Genomic DNA, 14953 nt, shown 5'->3' with positions numbered 1-14953 from the left:
ACGTGGGTGGTATATCCTTCATCCACTATGGCAAAAGGTGGGTTGAAATGGAGGTGTGTTTTCTGAGGGGACAGGTTCAGAGCAGATGGAGAGTTACTGTCATGTTATTTCCTGTTTGTAGTCACTTTCCGCTGACAGAAACTTTAAAGAGGCGTCTCCTGTACCCTTCATGCCAAAGAAGACACCTGGCAACTGCCATAACAACCCTGACAGACATTCTCAGCCCTGGTCTCCAATGAGGAAACTACAGCTCAGAGACATTAACTAATCTGTCTAAAATCACAACTAGTAGCCAGCATTAAACTAGTTCCCTTGGATACTAGTATATTGCCAGTAATGTTCTTTCTTCCCTGCTTTAAAAAGAATGTATTTATGTATTAGACTAGTAAAAACATAGTTCTCAAAAATTGGAAAACTAGGGACTGGAGACATGGCTTGGTGGTTGAGAGCACTACCTGCTCTTCTACAGGACCCAGGTTCAATTCCCAGCATTCTTGTGGTTCACAACCATCTGTAACTCCAGCTTCACGAGATATGATGCCCTTTTCTGGACTTAGAGAGCAACTAGGCATGAAAGTAATGCACAGGCATACATGCTGGCAAAATTCCATCGTTTTTTTTTTTTAAAGTAAACTGAGAAAAAGTAGAGTACTGTTAAAATCCTGATGTATTTCTTGCTCTTTTTCAATGTGTATCACTAAAAGCAGATATTTGTTGAGATCTTGCTTTAAGTGTTTGTGTGTGCATGCGTGTGCATGCTTGCCATTGGAAGCCAGAAGAGGGTGATGAATAATCCGGAGCTAGAGATGTACTCCGTGTCCTCCTGTCTCTACCTCCCAAGTGCTGGAATAACAGGCATGCAGCACACACCTGGCTTAGCCCTTTTTCATATACTTCATTCTGACGACAGAACAGGTAGTTACTGTCATTTTAGTGATGAGAACAATAAGGACAAAGATAATTAACTTGCCAGAAGCCACACGGATTGTGAGTTGAAACCCAGATAGGCTACCTCTGGAGCAGCAAGCGTTTGGGGCAGACAATTCTTTAATGCTTATTGTAGAATGTTTAGCAGCATCCTTGGATGTTGCTTTTCAGATACCAGTAACATTTGAACCCAGTGTCTGTAGACACTGCCATATGTCTTCTGGGAGGTAAAGTTTCCACCTAAGAACCACTGGTCTTGAGCCCCAGCACTCAACCCCTGGCCTCTATAGCCTCTTCCTATCTAAAATGCACATAGTGTGCCCGAGAGGTGGCTCTCTGGGCCCCTCACAGTGGAAGGAAAAAACAGAGTCTTGTAAAAGCCAGCCTTGGGTGCACACTTGTCATCTCAGCATTTGAGAGGTAGAGGCAGAAGGATTAGGAGGTTAGGGTCATTCATGGCTACATTTCAAATTTGAGGCCAGCATGGGCTATTAACCCTTCTCCTGATAAACAAGATACAAAAACTTAAAAAAATAATAAAAGCAAGGAGCTTGGGGGTCTCAGTCAAATAAAGCACTTGCTTTGCGAGCAGGCAGGCCTGAGTTACTCCCTAGCACCCGTGTAATGCTGGCCATGGTGAGAATGCTGGGTGTCGTGGATGGAATGCAAGCACGGGGAGGTGGAGGCTCAAGGGGCTTGCTGGCCAGTCATTTTAGCTTCATTAATGAGTGATGAGCACTGTCACAAAGGAGCTAGACAGCATTCCTGAGGAAGACACTTGAGATTGTCCTGCCTCCATATATACATGCAACTGTGTACATATACACGTATATACATGCCTCCATATACACATGCAAATGTGTTCACACTGTCCACATACATACACATATACACATGCCTCCGCATATACATGCAAACATGTACACATGTGTTCATATACATATACACACATGCTTCCATATACACATGCAAACATGTACACACTGTCCACATACATATACACATATACACATGCCTCCACATACACATGCAATTGTGTCCACACACATATACAAATATACACATGCTTCCATATACACATGCAAACGTGTACACATGTGTCCATGTACATATACACATATACACATGCCTCCATATATACATGTAAACGTGTCCACATACATATATACATGCCTCCATATACACATGCAAACATGTACACATGTGTTCATATACATATACACACATGCCTCCATATACACATGCTTCCATGTACATATGCAAACATGTACACACTGTCCACATACATATACACATAGATACATGCCTCCATATACACATGCAAACATGTACACATATGTGTCCACATAAGAGTTAAAAAAGGATGTACAACAACAAAGGAAAACGGGAAACAGGAGGGGAAAGCCAGTTTTGGAGCCCCTTCTTTCTGGGTGTGTCAGATGGATGGGGACAGGGGCAGGGGCAGGGCAGGTGAAGTGTGCTAGTGTTGCCTATGGTGGACAAGGGTCAGAGTCCTCCAGAGCTGTCTCCACTTTAGTGCTTTCCTTTGGTACACCTCAGGGGGTCTTTGTTGCCATAGTTAGCTTTGTATGGGCAGGTGTTGTCACTCTCTCTCGAGTCTCCTGTGGTGGCTGTTGCTCTAGCTGGCAAGTGTAGGGGAGGCAACCACAGCCCTGAGATCTGTGCAGGCAGACCTGTCTCCATACTCGAAAGGCATCAAACATCCATCACCCTCCGGTAGGGGTATAGCTGTGCACATGATGATGCCGGAGCTGCAGAGCTCCCAGACTCTGCAGCAGTGATCCTCGTGGCAGATAGTCAGTCCCTAAATGGACCCACAAACTGAGCTTGGACTCAGGTCCTCCCAACTACAAAGTGATTCTTGACTGATGAGGTCAGCACCTAGCCATTCAGGGGCGCTACCTCCCCTTGTAGGGCCCCCTGCCCAAGCATGTCTTTGTGTGTCCTAGCTGCCCACTTCTTCACATTTGCACCCCTTGGATGTCTCCTGTGGGGGAAGTGGCAGGTTGATTCGTGCTTCCTACCTTGATTGCCAGGCCTCAGGTCCTTGGGCAGCTCTGTTCTTTTTGCTGAGTTTCTCTTATTCTCTGAACTGTTCGGCTGCCCTTCACACCCTCAGTGAACTCCCATCCTTTGCAGTCAGTTTTTACTCTGACTCTTCTGCACACACCACAGTGCAGCTTCTAGTCCTCTGCCTGCCTTCCCTACAAGTCTAGCAGAGCCTTGTAATTTCAAGGGCTCTCATGTTTTTCTTTTCTTTTTTCTTTAAAGATTATTTTATTTTTATTTCTGTCTATATTTGTATGTGTTTGCACAAACGGGTAGACAGAAGAGGGCGTCTGATTTCCTGTAGCTAGAGTTACAGGTAATTATGAACTGCCAGATGTGGGTACTGAGAAGAGAACTCTGGTGTGCAAGAACAGCAGGTGTGTAGCAGCGTTCTTTAACTGTGGGGCCATCTATTTCTCCAGTCTAATTTTGCCTTTTTTTTTGTATTGTTAGCACCCCGTCTTTCCTGGTTAACTTTTTGTTGTTGTGATAAAACCTGCTCAAAAGTAGTTTAGGGGAGGACAGGGTTTAATTCAAATTACAGGTTAGAGTCTGTCACAGAGGGAAATCCAGGGCAGGAGCCCAAGCAAGAACTTGAATGAGAAGGACTGGTTACTGCTAGCTTGCAGACGCATGCTTATTAGCCAGCATTCTCATACAGCCCAGGACGTCCTGACCAAGGAATAATGCTTCCCACAGTGGGCTGGGCCCCCCACCTCAATAATCAAGACAGTCCCACAGTCATGCCCACAGGCCAATCTGATCTGGCCATTCTCCTCAATTGAAACTCCCTTCTGAGGTTGTGTCAACTTTCCAGAGTTAACTTGGATGCCATCCAGAAGTTCTTGCCAGTCCCAGAATCCTCAGGCTTCCCTGGTTCCTTCAAGAAGCTTAGTTTCAGCTCCAGCATTCAAGCTTCCATCCATTTTGAGTTGCTTTGTATACCTGGCAAGAAATGGGAATTTCATTTCATCCTTTTTCTTGCAGATAATTCTGTCTTTCCAGTACCACTTATTGAAAAGACAGTTCCTTCTCTGATATGTGTCCTGAGCACCTTTGTGAAAACTCAGCTGGGTTTAGTTGTATAGTTGACTTGCAGGCATGTGTGTTTAATGCTTTATTTAAGTTTTGTATTACACTCCTTTGGGGGTGTTGCTTTGCATGCCATGGCAAGAATGTGGAAGGACTCTGTCAGTTCTCTCCTTCTACTCTGTGGGTTCCGGGGATGGAACTCGGGTTATCAGGCGTGGCCCCGCTCCCTGTGTGTGTGTGTGTGTGTGTGTGTGTGTGTGTGTGTGTGTGTGATAATGCCAATGCCATGCTGACTTGATTAATACAACTTGGCTGTGGCTGCGTGGGGACTTTTGTGATTTGGCATATATACATTCTGTCTCTTCCTGACTATGAAGTGTATCACTGGTATTGTGGTGGAGGCTGTGCTGACTCTGTAGCTCTCTTTGAGCGTTATGGACTTCTAACCATACTGATTCTTCTATCCGTGAACACAAAGTATACTTCTTTTCCTTCTCCCCTTCCCCTTTCTTTACCTCCTCCGATCCCTCCCTCCTTCTGTCCTTCCCTTTGTGCTTCCTAGTCTCCTTCTATTGCTTTGACCAGTATTTTACAGTTTTCAGTGTAGCAACTTTCACATCTTCGATTACATTTATTCGTAGCTATTTGTTTTGCAGCCCTTATAACTGAGTTTGCTTTCTTGAGTTCTAGTTTAGCTGATTTGCTAGTGGGCTTTTCTGTGTGAGCCCTCTAGCTTTGCGGAATTGGCTGCATTGGCTCACTGGTTCGAATAGTTTTCAGGGAAACTTAGTTTTTCTTCAAGTGAGAGCATAGTATCAGCCAGCCGACAGGTGACTTGATCTTCGCTGCCTTGGTATGTCCTTGTTCCTTTCTTCTGCTTGGGACTTTCAGTATTTCACTAAATAAAAGTGATGGAAATGGGCACCTTACCTTGCTGTAGGTCTTAGAGAACGGGTTTCAGCCTTTCTCACACACTTCAGTGGTTATTGCTGGCTCATGGTGCTTGGCTTTCATTGTGTTGTGAAGTATTTTCTCAGTTCCTAATTTGTTGAGAGTTTTTAAGTAATGAAGCAAGATTCAACTTTGTTACTATAGTCAATTATTCAATTATTCTTACTATAGTCTTTATATTCTGTTTATTTTATTTAGTGTCTTCTTACACTGTAGCCTAGGCTATCCTATAACTCACTATGTGGCCTAGGCTGGCCTGTAACTCACTATGTTACTCACAACTCACAATGTAGCTCAGGCTAACCTGTAACTCACCTTGTTGACTAGAGTGGCCTGCAACTCACCATGTTGTCTAGACTGGCCTGTAATTCACTATATAGCTGTTGCTGCTCTCAGATCTATAGTCCTCCTAACTCATTTTTTTCCCAGTACTAAGAGGCAACACCTAGCATCCTAGCACTTGGGGGGTGGAGGCAGGAGGATTAGAAGCTCAGGAATATATGAGATCCTGTCTAAAACAAACAGATAGACAAACAGAAGAAGGAAAGAAAATTAAACAATTCTTCCTTGATCCATTAGTAGTTCAAGAATAAGTTAATATTTATATATTTGTATAGTTTACAAAGTTGTTTGTTATTGATTTCTAGTTTTACTACAGTATATTTTTAAAATATACTCAATATGATTTCAGGTTTGTCTGTCCGTCACTTGTTGAGACTGTTTCGTGGCTTATCGCATGTCTGTCCAGGAGAGTCTCAGTCTTTCTCTCTCCCTGCTTTCTGCCCCCTCGTGTTCCCTTGCTCTATCTTACTCTCTCCATATGCATTTATTTATTTATTTATTTATTTATTTATTTATTTATTTATTTATTTATTTAGGCAGAGTCTCACTCTGCAGCCCTGCCTGGCCTGGCCTAGAACTCACTGTGTAGACCTGGATGGCCTCCAGTTTATGGAGCTCCATCTGCTTCTGACTCCCAAGTGCTGGGACTGAAGGCATGCCCATTTTATATGTTAAACTGGAAAAAATGTGCCTAAGATCCCTAGTTCTACAAAAGAGAATTAGTCAATTAACTCTCCATCTGAGAATGCTCACAAACTACTTAGTAGTTAGTTAGTTAGTTAGTTAGTTAGTTAGTTAGTTTCCGGGGCCCTCTTCTGACCATGGGTGAATCATGGTTCCTTGAGTATTTTCTCCTCTTCCCTAGACTCTTGAGTATGCTAAGAAAACCCTGCATAGCTGCTATATCATCAGCCAAGTTTTTTTTTTTTTTTTTTAAAGCTGTATGTATGTATGTATGTATGTATGTATGTATGTATGTATGTATGTATATGAGTACACTGTAGCTGTACAGATGGTTGTAAGCCTTCAAGTGGTTGTTAGGAATTGAATTTCAGGTCCTCTGTTTGCTCCAGTCGGCCCTGCTCACTCAGTCCCTCCTAGCTCCAGCCCAAAGATTTATTTATTATTATACATAAGTACAGTGTAGCTAACTTCAGACACACCAGAAGTTCAGATCTCATTACGGGTGGTTGTGAGCCACCATGTGGTTGCTGGGATTTGAACTCGGGACCTTCAGAAAAGCAGTCAGTACTCTTACCCACTGAGCCATCTCACCAGCCCCAATCAGCCAAGTTCTTTGTTGTTGTTGTTTCCTAAAAGTTCTGCTTAACCATTTTTATTTATTATTGTTCTAGAGGAGGTGATATTCATGTGTCCTGGCTCACACGTGAAGCAGAGGGCTTCTTGGAGTTGGTTCTTCCCTTTCCCCTTTATTCAGTTCTGGCAATGGAACTCAAGTGTCCAGGCTTTCAGGTAAAACACTTGAACCTGCTAAGCCAAATTGCTGCACCCCCTGCCCCTGTTCCTGTGAGTGGGCTGCACATGGAAAGGTTAGCTATCTGTCCTCGTCTTCATGCTCTGGCATGGTTTGTACTGTCATTATAGCTCGACAGGCCTGTGTGCCAGTGGATACTGCCATTTCAGCACTATATGGCCGGCCTGAGTCTGGGTCTACTCAAGTTCATGGTCTTGTACATTGCCACGGTTTTAGCACTAGAGGGCGATCCAAGGCCAGATCTTCCTGAAATACACAGCTGGTGTATCCTTCATCATGAGACACCTATAAAGGATGGTCCTTCCTTCCCTCAGTGTTTGGGGCTGAGGGGATGTCTATACGCCTCATGCTCAGCCCTGGCTTGTGGTCCAACACTGTGGAGTTTGGCTGAGCTCTGGGCAAAACCACTGTCACGGTGCTATCCTCAGGCTCCTGTGGTCACTAACGCTGCAGCACTGCCCAGCCTTCCAAGAGCAGTGTGTCTCAGAATCCACCCACACTCCTTTTCACTAAAACATGGACTTTGGTGCTGAGACCCTAGAGATCAGGACTGTTAGAAAAACAAAAAACCCTGTTCTTTAAAAAGGAGTTAGATTTTAGCCAGGTGGTGGTGGTGGCAGTGGCTCACGCCTTTAATTCCAGCACTCGGGAGACAGGTAGATGGATACCTAAGTGTGAGGCCAGCCTGGTCTACAGGATAGCCAGAGTTCCAGGATAACCAGAGCTGCACAGAGAAACCCCATCTCAAAAAAACCTAAACAGGGCTGGTGAGATGGCTCAGTTGGTAAGAGTACCCGACTGCTCTTCTGAAGGTCTGGAGTTCAAATCCCAGCAACCACATGGTGGCTCACAACCGTCCGTAACGAGATCTGACACCCTCTTCTGGAGTGTCTGAAGACAGCTACAGTGTACTTTACATATAATAAATAAATAAATCTTAAAAAAAAACCTAAACAAACAAAAACATAAATTTTAACAAAGTATTTATATCTTTAAACTTTAAAGATGTTTCTTATTGTATGATGTATGGGAGTGTGTATTCCCTAATGTGCATGTGGAAGTCAGAGGACACCTCTCAGGAGCTGTTTCTCCCTTCACATGAGCTCTGAGACCCTAACGCAGCTTCTCAGGTTTGCATTGCTATGTAGACCAGGATGGCCTTCAACTCACAGCGGCCCTCCTAAGTGCTGGGATTACAAATTTGTGGCACCACACCTATGGGAGACCTTGACTAAAGAAGAATGATGTAGTTATGAGAGAGCCTGGAGGGATGGAAGCTTTCCTGGCCTCCTAAAATCATTTCAAACATGCAGACCCTGTCTGATATTTTAGTGTAGGTGGTGGTTAGTTTTGATTATCACAAGTGATTAAAAAAACAAATATTGTCCAATCATACGTCCTTAAAACCATATCATGTATCATGTACTATAGTGGCCACATTAACATTAGTCCTATAGTTTGGACTTGTTAAGGATTAATGGCTTTAAAAAAAGATTTATTTATTTATTTATTTATTTATTATAAATACACTGTAGCTGTCTTCAGACACTCCAGAAAAAGGACATCAGATCTCATTACAGATGGTTGTGAACCACCATGTGGTTGCTGGGATTTGAACTCAGGACCTCTGGAAGAGCAGTTAGTGCTCTTAACGGCTGAGCCATCTCTCCAGCCCAGATAAATGGCTTTTGTGAAGGGTATTGAGTACCACTTTTTTTTTTTAATTAAATAACTCACAGAGTCCAGTTTGTGTTGCCCGTATATGCATGGTTGTTGGGCCCTCCATTAGAGCATGGTTATCCTACCAGGGATCACACCCCAGAGAAAACTGGCTGCCTCCCTTGTCCACCATCAACTGTCAGTAGCTCCTCACCTAGGGATGAATAGATCACACATTTCAATTAAACATATGCCTCTGTGGATAAACAAGCAGCTATGGGGAATGACTTTATATTCCTAGTTCTGGATGAGGAGTCCAGAAAGACCCCCAAGTACAGCCTGTATGGCCCTCTGGATTCAGATCAGGCCCCCTGTGGTCTGTCTCCCTGGGCACGAAGCTTACCTAGTTTGGAGTGAAACTCTGAGGTGATCACCATTTCCACTGTAAGACCTAGGGTATATAACTCCAGGATCTTTTCACTTGGTAGGCAGGCTCGTGATCCCATCTGGCTGATAGGATTGCACATGGGCCGTCCTTGATTACAGGAGCCATGAACTGTAGGGATGTATGCTGCCACAGCCCTACTGTAATTGAATTACTGCTGTCTTCTCAAATAACTGTAGGTGCCGCAGTCTATGTTACTATTAGACAGAAAACATTTTAAACTAAAGTACATAAAAACTAGCATTTTGAAAACTCTAAGCCAAGATTGGAGTTTCTTTTTAAAAGAAACTTAAATGGTTTTGGAGGCAGAGTCTCAGTGTGTCATTCAGGCTGGCGTCAAGATCTTTGCTTCAGCCTCCCAATGTTGGGCTATAGGCGTGCACTACCACTAGATTAAATTTTTAAATAAATCTCAGATATAAGAATGGGTATCCTGCCGGGCGTGGTGGCGCACGCCTTTAATCCCAGCACTTGGGAGGCAGAGGCAGGCGGATATTTGAGTTCGAGGCCAGCCTGGTCTACAAACTAAGTTCCAGGACAGCCAGGGCTATACAGAGAAACCCTGTCTCAAAAAACAAAACAAAACAAAAAAGAATGGGTACCCTATGGTGAGAATATTTTGTAATAAAATTGTTTATGTTTGTGAATATTTGTAATAAAATTGGTGGGTATTTCAGTAGGAAAATTCAGAATTATTGGGAATTTTTTATATGTGTGTGAATGTATGGCATGTGTATGTGTGTGTTGTGTGTGTGCACGTGTACCGTGTGTATGTGTGCAGAGACCAGAGGATGACATTAGGTGTCTCCCTTTGCTCACTCTTTACCTTACTTACTGAGACAGGGTTTCTCACTGAAGCAGAGTGTGCTGGTTTGGTTAATCCAGCTGACCAGTTTGTCTGGGGATTAGGACAAAGGCAAGGGCTGGGATGATAGGCAGGCAGGCCCCTGTGCCCACCGAGCTCTATGTGCGCTCTGGAGATCCACAACTCCTGTGTGGTACCAACGTGGCCAGCACTTCATCCACGGAGCATTTTTCTGTAGCACCCGTACTAAAGTTGTCAAACCTGTAGGTGTCATGTTGTATGCAAATAGAAACTAACTAGCCATTGCCCAGCTTGGCTGGGGTCATCCCTCCATAGGACACAACGTTTATCAAGTGTGCCCCTCTGGTATTTTGTTTTTCTTTTGACAAGGTCTAACTATGCAGCTCGGGTTGGCCTTGATCTCATAGAGATCCACTTGCCTCTGCCTACCCAGTGCTGAGGTTAAAGACTTGCACTATCATGTCCAACAACCCCTCTATTCTTTGTGGTTCTTTTCTTTCATCTCATTAGCGTCCAGTCTTTTCTCTCCACTACAGATGAGCTTCAAAAAGTTAGATGTGTAATTTACACAGACATGATGAACATGAAAGAAAGATTTATTCACTTACGATTGAAGGAGACATCGAGATAAGGGTGCTTCCAAGAGCATTTGAAGGAACACAGATCTAGAGACATTAAAAAAAAAAAGATAGGGGGCTGGAGTGATGGATCAGAATTTTTATTAGTTTAAGAGGAATTCTAAGTGTCCTTTCTCTTAAATTTTATTTTTATGCGTGTATGTACAAGAGCACATGTGCATGCGTGTCTGCAGGCCAGGGGACAACCCTAGTTGTCATCTCCAGGGACACTGTCCACCTCCTTTAGGTCAGGCTTGCTCAGGCTGGAGAGAGGGCTCAGCAGTTAAGAGCGCTGCCTACTCTTCCAGAGGTCCTGAGTTCAATTCCTAGCAATGCCATATGGTGGCTCATAACCATCTATAATGAGATCTGGTGCCCTCTTCTGGCCCACAGGTATACATGCAGGCAGAATGCTGTATACATAATAAATAAATCTTTAAAAAAAAAAAAAGTTAGCACTTAAACAGTGTCAACTGGATAGACACAGAACCGGTTAATCTCCTACAAGGCAGCAGGTGCCTCCCTAACCTTTGGGGTTATTTGCTGAGCTAGACAGGAATATTCAAGTTAACATATAACTTCACAGTGTTCTATTGAGTAGTCTGGCACTGCTCAATGGTAAACAGCAAAATCAAGTATGGGTTTGCTTTGTTTTCCAGAAACTTTATCCTTTGGAAAGCCCAGATAAGGATGCTCCAGGGTAGGTAGCTCAGTGTAGGGCATTTATTTGCCCAGTGTATACTAGGGCCTAGGTTCAATCCCCAGCATGGGAGCGGAGAACGTCCTAGCAGAACAACAAAGAGATGGTGTACCTTTTTGTATCTGTCACTTCTAAAATTACTGTGTATAGGTGACTCTAGACGTACTTATTAATTTAACAGCCATTTTTATTTCAGAAGCCTTCCCTGAAAGACATTTATTTCCAGGCTAACAGAAGCTGTTGAGAACTTCTACTCTGGGACTCCAGATCGAAAAGTTAGCAGGCTTTCCCCTGGTGCTGGATAGCAGTGTCTGAGGACTCTTAAGGTTCCTTTCTGCCTTAGGGTAGCAGTGGAACTGAGTGACTTCAGTGTCCCCTTGTCCTCTCACTTGTCTTTCCCTCTATTCCTACATCTCCAGTGTCCCAGCCCCTTGAGGACACACAGCGATCTTCTGCCCACCCCCACTGAAGTCTAGCAGGGCCACGGGCAGGAGGAATTTAAGTTCTCTCTCTTTATGGTCTGATTTAGTTAATATTTAATAAGCAGTTATTAATTCAGAGTACTACAGCTACATGAGGCATGGAGAAAAGACTAGCACCTCCTCCAGAACCCATAATTCAGTGGGGAAGACAGAAACATGCAAAGCCACCTGAAGTTCTCTTTCTTAATTGTGGCTGAGCATTAGGGTCACCTGGGGAACTCTTTTTTTTTTTTTTCCCCTTCCCTTCTCCCCCTTGCTCCAGCCCCGCTCGCTCCAGCCCATAGGTTTGTTTGTTTCATTTGTTTCTCATTATAGGTGGTTGTGAGCCACCATGTGGTTGTTGGGCTTTGAACTCATGACCTCCGTAAGAGCAGTCAGTGCTCTTAACCACTGAGCCATCTCACCAGCCCCCACCTGGGGAAACTCATGAGACACCCTGATGCCCTCTGTGTTCTAGACTCTTTAAACTAGAATCCCAGAGCTGGGGGATAGGACCCAGGCATCTGTATATTTAGAGGTCTCTGGAAAATTCTAGTGTATTGCTAAACTAGAGCAAAACAAACTTGGAAAACTTACACGAGGATTACTTCAGGGCACCACCGCCATCCTGGACAGGCTAATGCACTATCGAGTCACATTTCAGCCCACGAGTGCGGAAACTATGACCTTTCATTGTAAGTATGAGAAAGTCTTAGGTCAGTTTGACTGCAGAACTCTTAGAAAACGTACACTTTGGGAGCCTGGGAGGTGGCTCAGTCAGTAAAGTACTAACATGCAAGCATGACAACCTAACTTGGTCTCCTAGAAGCCATTTAAAAGCTGGACACTGCTGAATGGTCCAGTTTTCTCCATGGTGCAGAGCAGAGACAGGAGGGCCCTTAGGAGATGCTAGCTAGCCAGTCTGAGACCCTGTGTCAAAAATACAGTGGAAGGGCTGAAGAGGTGGCTCAGTGGTTAGAAGCATTTGTTGCTCATGAAGCTGCCCCAGCTTTGGTTCCCAGCACCCACATCATGGAAGGGAAAATAGTCATGTACATAAAATATATGTTTAAAAAAAAAAAAAGGAAGTGCAGCTTATGTAGCTTCCTTCAACCCATACCTCCGAAAGTATTCTCCGTGTGTGTCTGTGTGTGACGTGCATCTGTCTGTGTGCAGACATCAGAGCTGTCTTCCTCACCCTCCTCTGTTTTACTTTTTAAATAAATGTGGGTATGGTAAGAAAGCATAACTACTGAGCTGCGTGGAGAATCTGCAAGTTCCAGGCCAGCCAAGGTGACAGTCAAAAAAGTTATGTTATCTTACCAGTGCACAAGTCCTAACATTGACAAGGGCCACCAAGCTCAGTGTCAAATAAGGTGGGTAGTGTTTTTACCGCTCCTGGTGATACACCCAAAGGACTCTGTCTGTCACAGAGATGCCTGCACACTCATGCTTACTGCAGAACAACTCACCACAGCCAAGATAGGAAATCAGCCTAGATGTCTGTCAACAGAAGAATAAGGACAGTGCAATACGCACGCACAGGAGAGTCTCACACAGCCATAGGAATGAAATGATAGCCACTTACAAGAAAGTGAATGGAAGCAGAGATCTAGTAACAAAACAACTCAGGCAGACAATTATCACTTGATTTCTCTCTCATCTTTGGATCCTAGATTTCGAATAGCTACATAAAATCATTGATATATGTGTGTAGGTGTGTATACATATGTGTAGGTGTGTGAGAGACACATGAAGCAAAAGCAAGACTTGCTGGGAGGAGACAGATTCGCAGGAGAGGAGAGAGAGGGATGCTCTGGGGGTGAGTGTGGTAGAGCATATGACTCGGTGAATGAGAATGGCTCTGTGGAGCCCAGCCCTATACATAGTGCTGTGTGCCCGGTCTGTGCCATAGTGGGGATTCTAACGAGGGCTGTCCTGTTAGGAGGCAGCTCACACTGACACCACCTTAACAGGAGGCCTCGTTCTTCTTGTCTTATCTAGAACTAAGTGGAAAAGAGTGACTATGGTTTTTGCTCACAGAATGGATAACGACCAGCCGCCTGTGGTGACTGCCACCCTGCTGGTGCCCCTTCAGAACAGCAGCTGCGCGGAAGCAGCTGAGGCCCTGCTGCCCCATGGCCTGATGGGATTGCATGAGGAGCACAGCTGGATGAGCAACAGGACAGAGCTTCAGTACGAGCTGAACCCTGGAGAGGTGGCCACCGCCAGCATCTTCTTTGGCGCTTTGTGGTTGTTCTCCATCTTTGGCAATTCCCTGGTATGTCTGGTCATCCACCGGAGCCGGAGGACTCAGTCCACCACCAACTACTTCGTGGTGTCCATGGCGTGTGCTGACCTTCTCATCAGCGTGGCCAGCACGCCGTTTGTCGTGCTGCAGTTCACCACCGGGAGGTGGACCCTGGGTAGCGCCATGTGCAAGGTGGTCCGCTACTTCCAGTACCTCACCCCCGGCGTGCAGATCTACGTGCTGCTCTCCATCTGCATCGACCGCTTCTATACCATCGTCTACCCGCTGAGCTTCAAGGTGTCCCGAGAGAAGGCCAAGAAAATGATTGCAGCCTCCTGGATCTTGGACGCGGCCTTCGTGACGCCTGTCTTCTTTTTCTACGGCTCTAACTGGGATAGTCACTGTAACTACTTCCTCCCTCCCTCCTGGGAGGGAACTGCCTATACCGTCATCCACTTCTTGGTGGGCTTCGTGATTCCCTCCATCCTCATAATCCTGTTTTACCAGAAGGTCATAAAGTATATCTGGAGAATAGGCACGGACGGGCGGACGCTGAGAAGGACGATGAACATTGTCCCCAGGACAAAGGTGAAAACGGTCAAGATGTTCCTGCTCTTGAACCTAGTGTTCCTGTTCTCCTGGCTACCTTTCCATGTGGCTCAGCTCTGGCATCCCCATGAGCAAGACTACAAGAAGAGCTCCCTTGTCTTCACGGCAGTCACGTGGGTATCTTTCAGCTCTTCAGCCTCGAAACCCACTCTGTACTCTATTTATAATGCCAATTTTCGGAGAGGGATGAAAGAGACATTCTGCATGTCCTCGATGAAATGCTACCGCAGCAATGCCTACACCATCACGACCAGCTCACGGATGGCCAAAAGAAACTATGTGGGCATTTCGGAAATCCCTCCCGTGAGCAGGACCATAACCAAAGACTCCATCTATGACTCATTTGACCGGGAGGCCAGGGAGAAGAAGCTCGCCTGGCCCATCAACTCAAACCCTCCAAACACTTTTGTCTGATTTCTAAGAAGTCTTTCACTGTTATGTGCCAGAGATTAAAAAGCTTTCACTATAAAGTGAGAATTGATTTACTTAGTTTTCACTAAACTTCCGTTTTGTAAAACATGTTCACTATTGATTATGGTTCCTGTGGATTTTGTTCTGGTTGCTTTTT

General features: G+C 44.8%; 2 protein-coding genes across 15 annotated transcripts in view; one reads left to right on the top strand and one right to left on the bottom strand.

Moving 5' to 3' along the window:
• Gpr19 (G protein-coupled receptor 19) overlaps window positions 1-14920 on the top strand; it is a 29103-nt gene extending 14183 nt beyond the window's left edge. For 5 of the 12 annotated variants that reach the window (NM_001362050.1, NM_001167700.2, NM_001167695.2 and 2 more), the window contains one exon: window positions 13569-14920. In NM_001362050.1, coding sequence (NP_001348979.1) covers window positions 13570-14799 — 1230 coding nt within the window. In that variant the 5' untranslated portion in view covers window position 13569 and the 3' untranslated portion in view covers window positions 14800-14920. Of the gene's footprint in view, window positions 1-6677; window positions 6796-13529 lie in introns of all 12 variants that reach the window. The other 7 variants (NM_001362051.1, NM_001362048.1, NM_001362052.1 and 4 more) reach the window with 3 other exon arrangements.
• Window positions 3432-14953, bottom strand: part of Crebl2 (cAMP responsive element binding protein-like 2) — a 50454-nt gene continuing 38932 nt past the window's right edge. For 2 of the 3 annotated variants that reach the window (XM_011241329.3, XM_011241328.3), the window contains exons 7-8: window positions 4960-5069; window positions 3432-3942 (exon numbers count right to left, since the gene is read on the bottom strand). The gene's annotated coding sequence lies outside the window, so the exon portion shown is untranslated. The remainder of the gene's footprint in view (window positions 3943-4959; window positions 5070-14953) is intronic. The other variant, XM_030255356.1, reaches the window with a different exon arrangement.

The sequence above is a fragment of the Mus musculus genome, chromosome 6, assembly GCF_000001635.26.
Source record: "Mus musculus strain C57BL/6J chromosome 6, GRCm38.p6 C57BL/6J".
NCBI classification, from domain to species: domain Eukaryota; kingdom Metazoa; phylum Chordata; class Mammalia; order Rodentia; family Muridae; genus Mus; species Mus musculus.
Note: the sequence above shows the minus strand (reverse complement) of the source record. Positions and strands in the feature narration are given on the sequence as shown.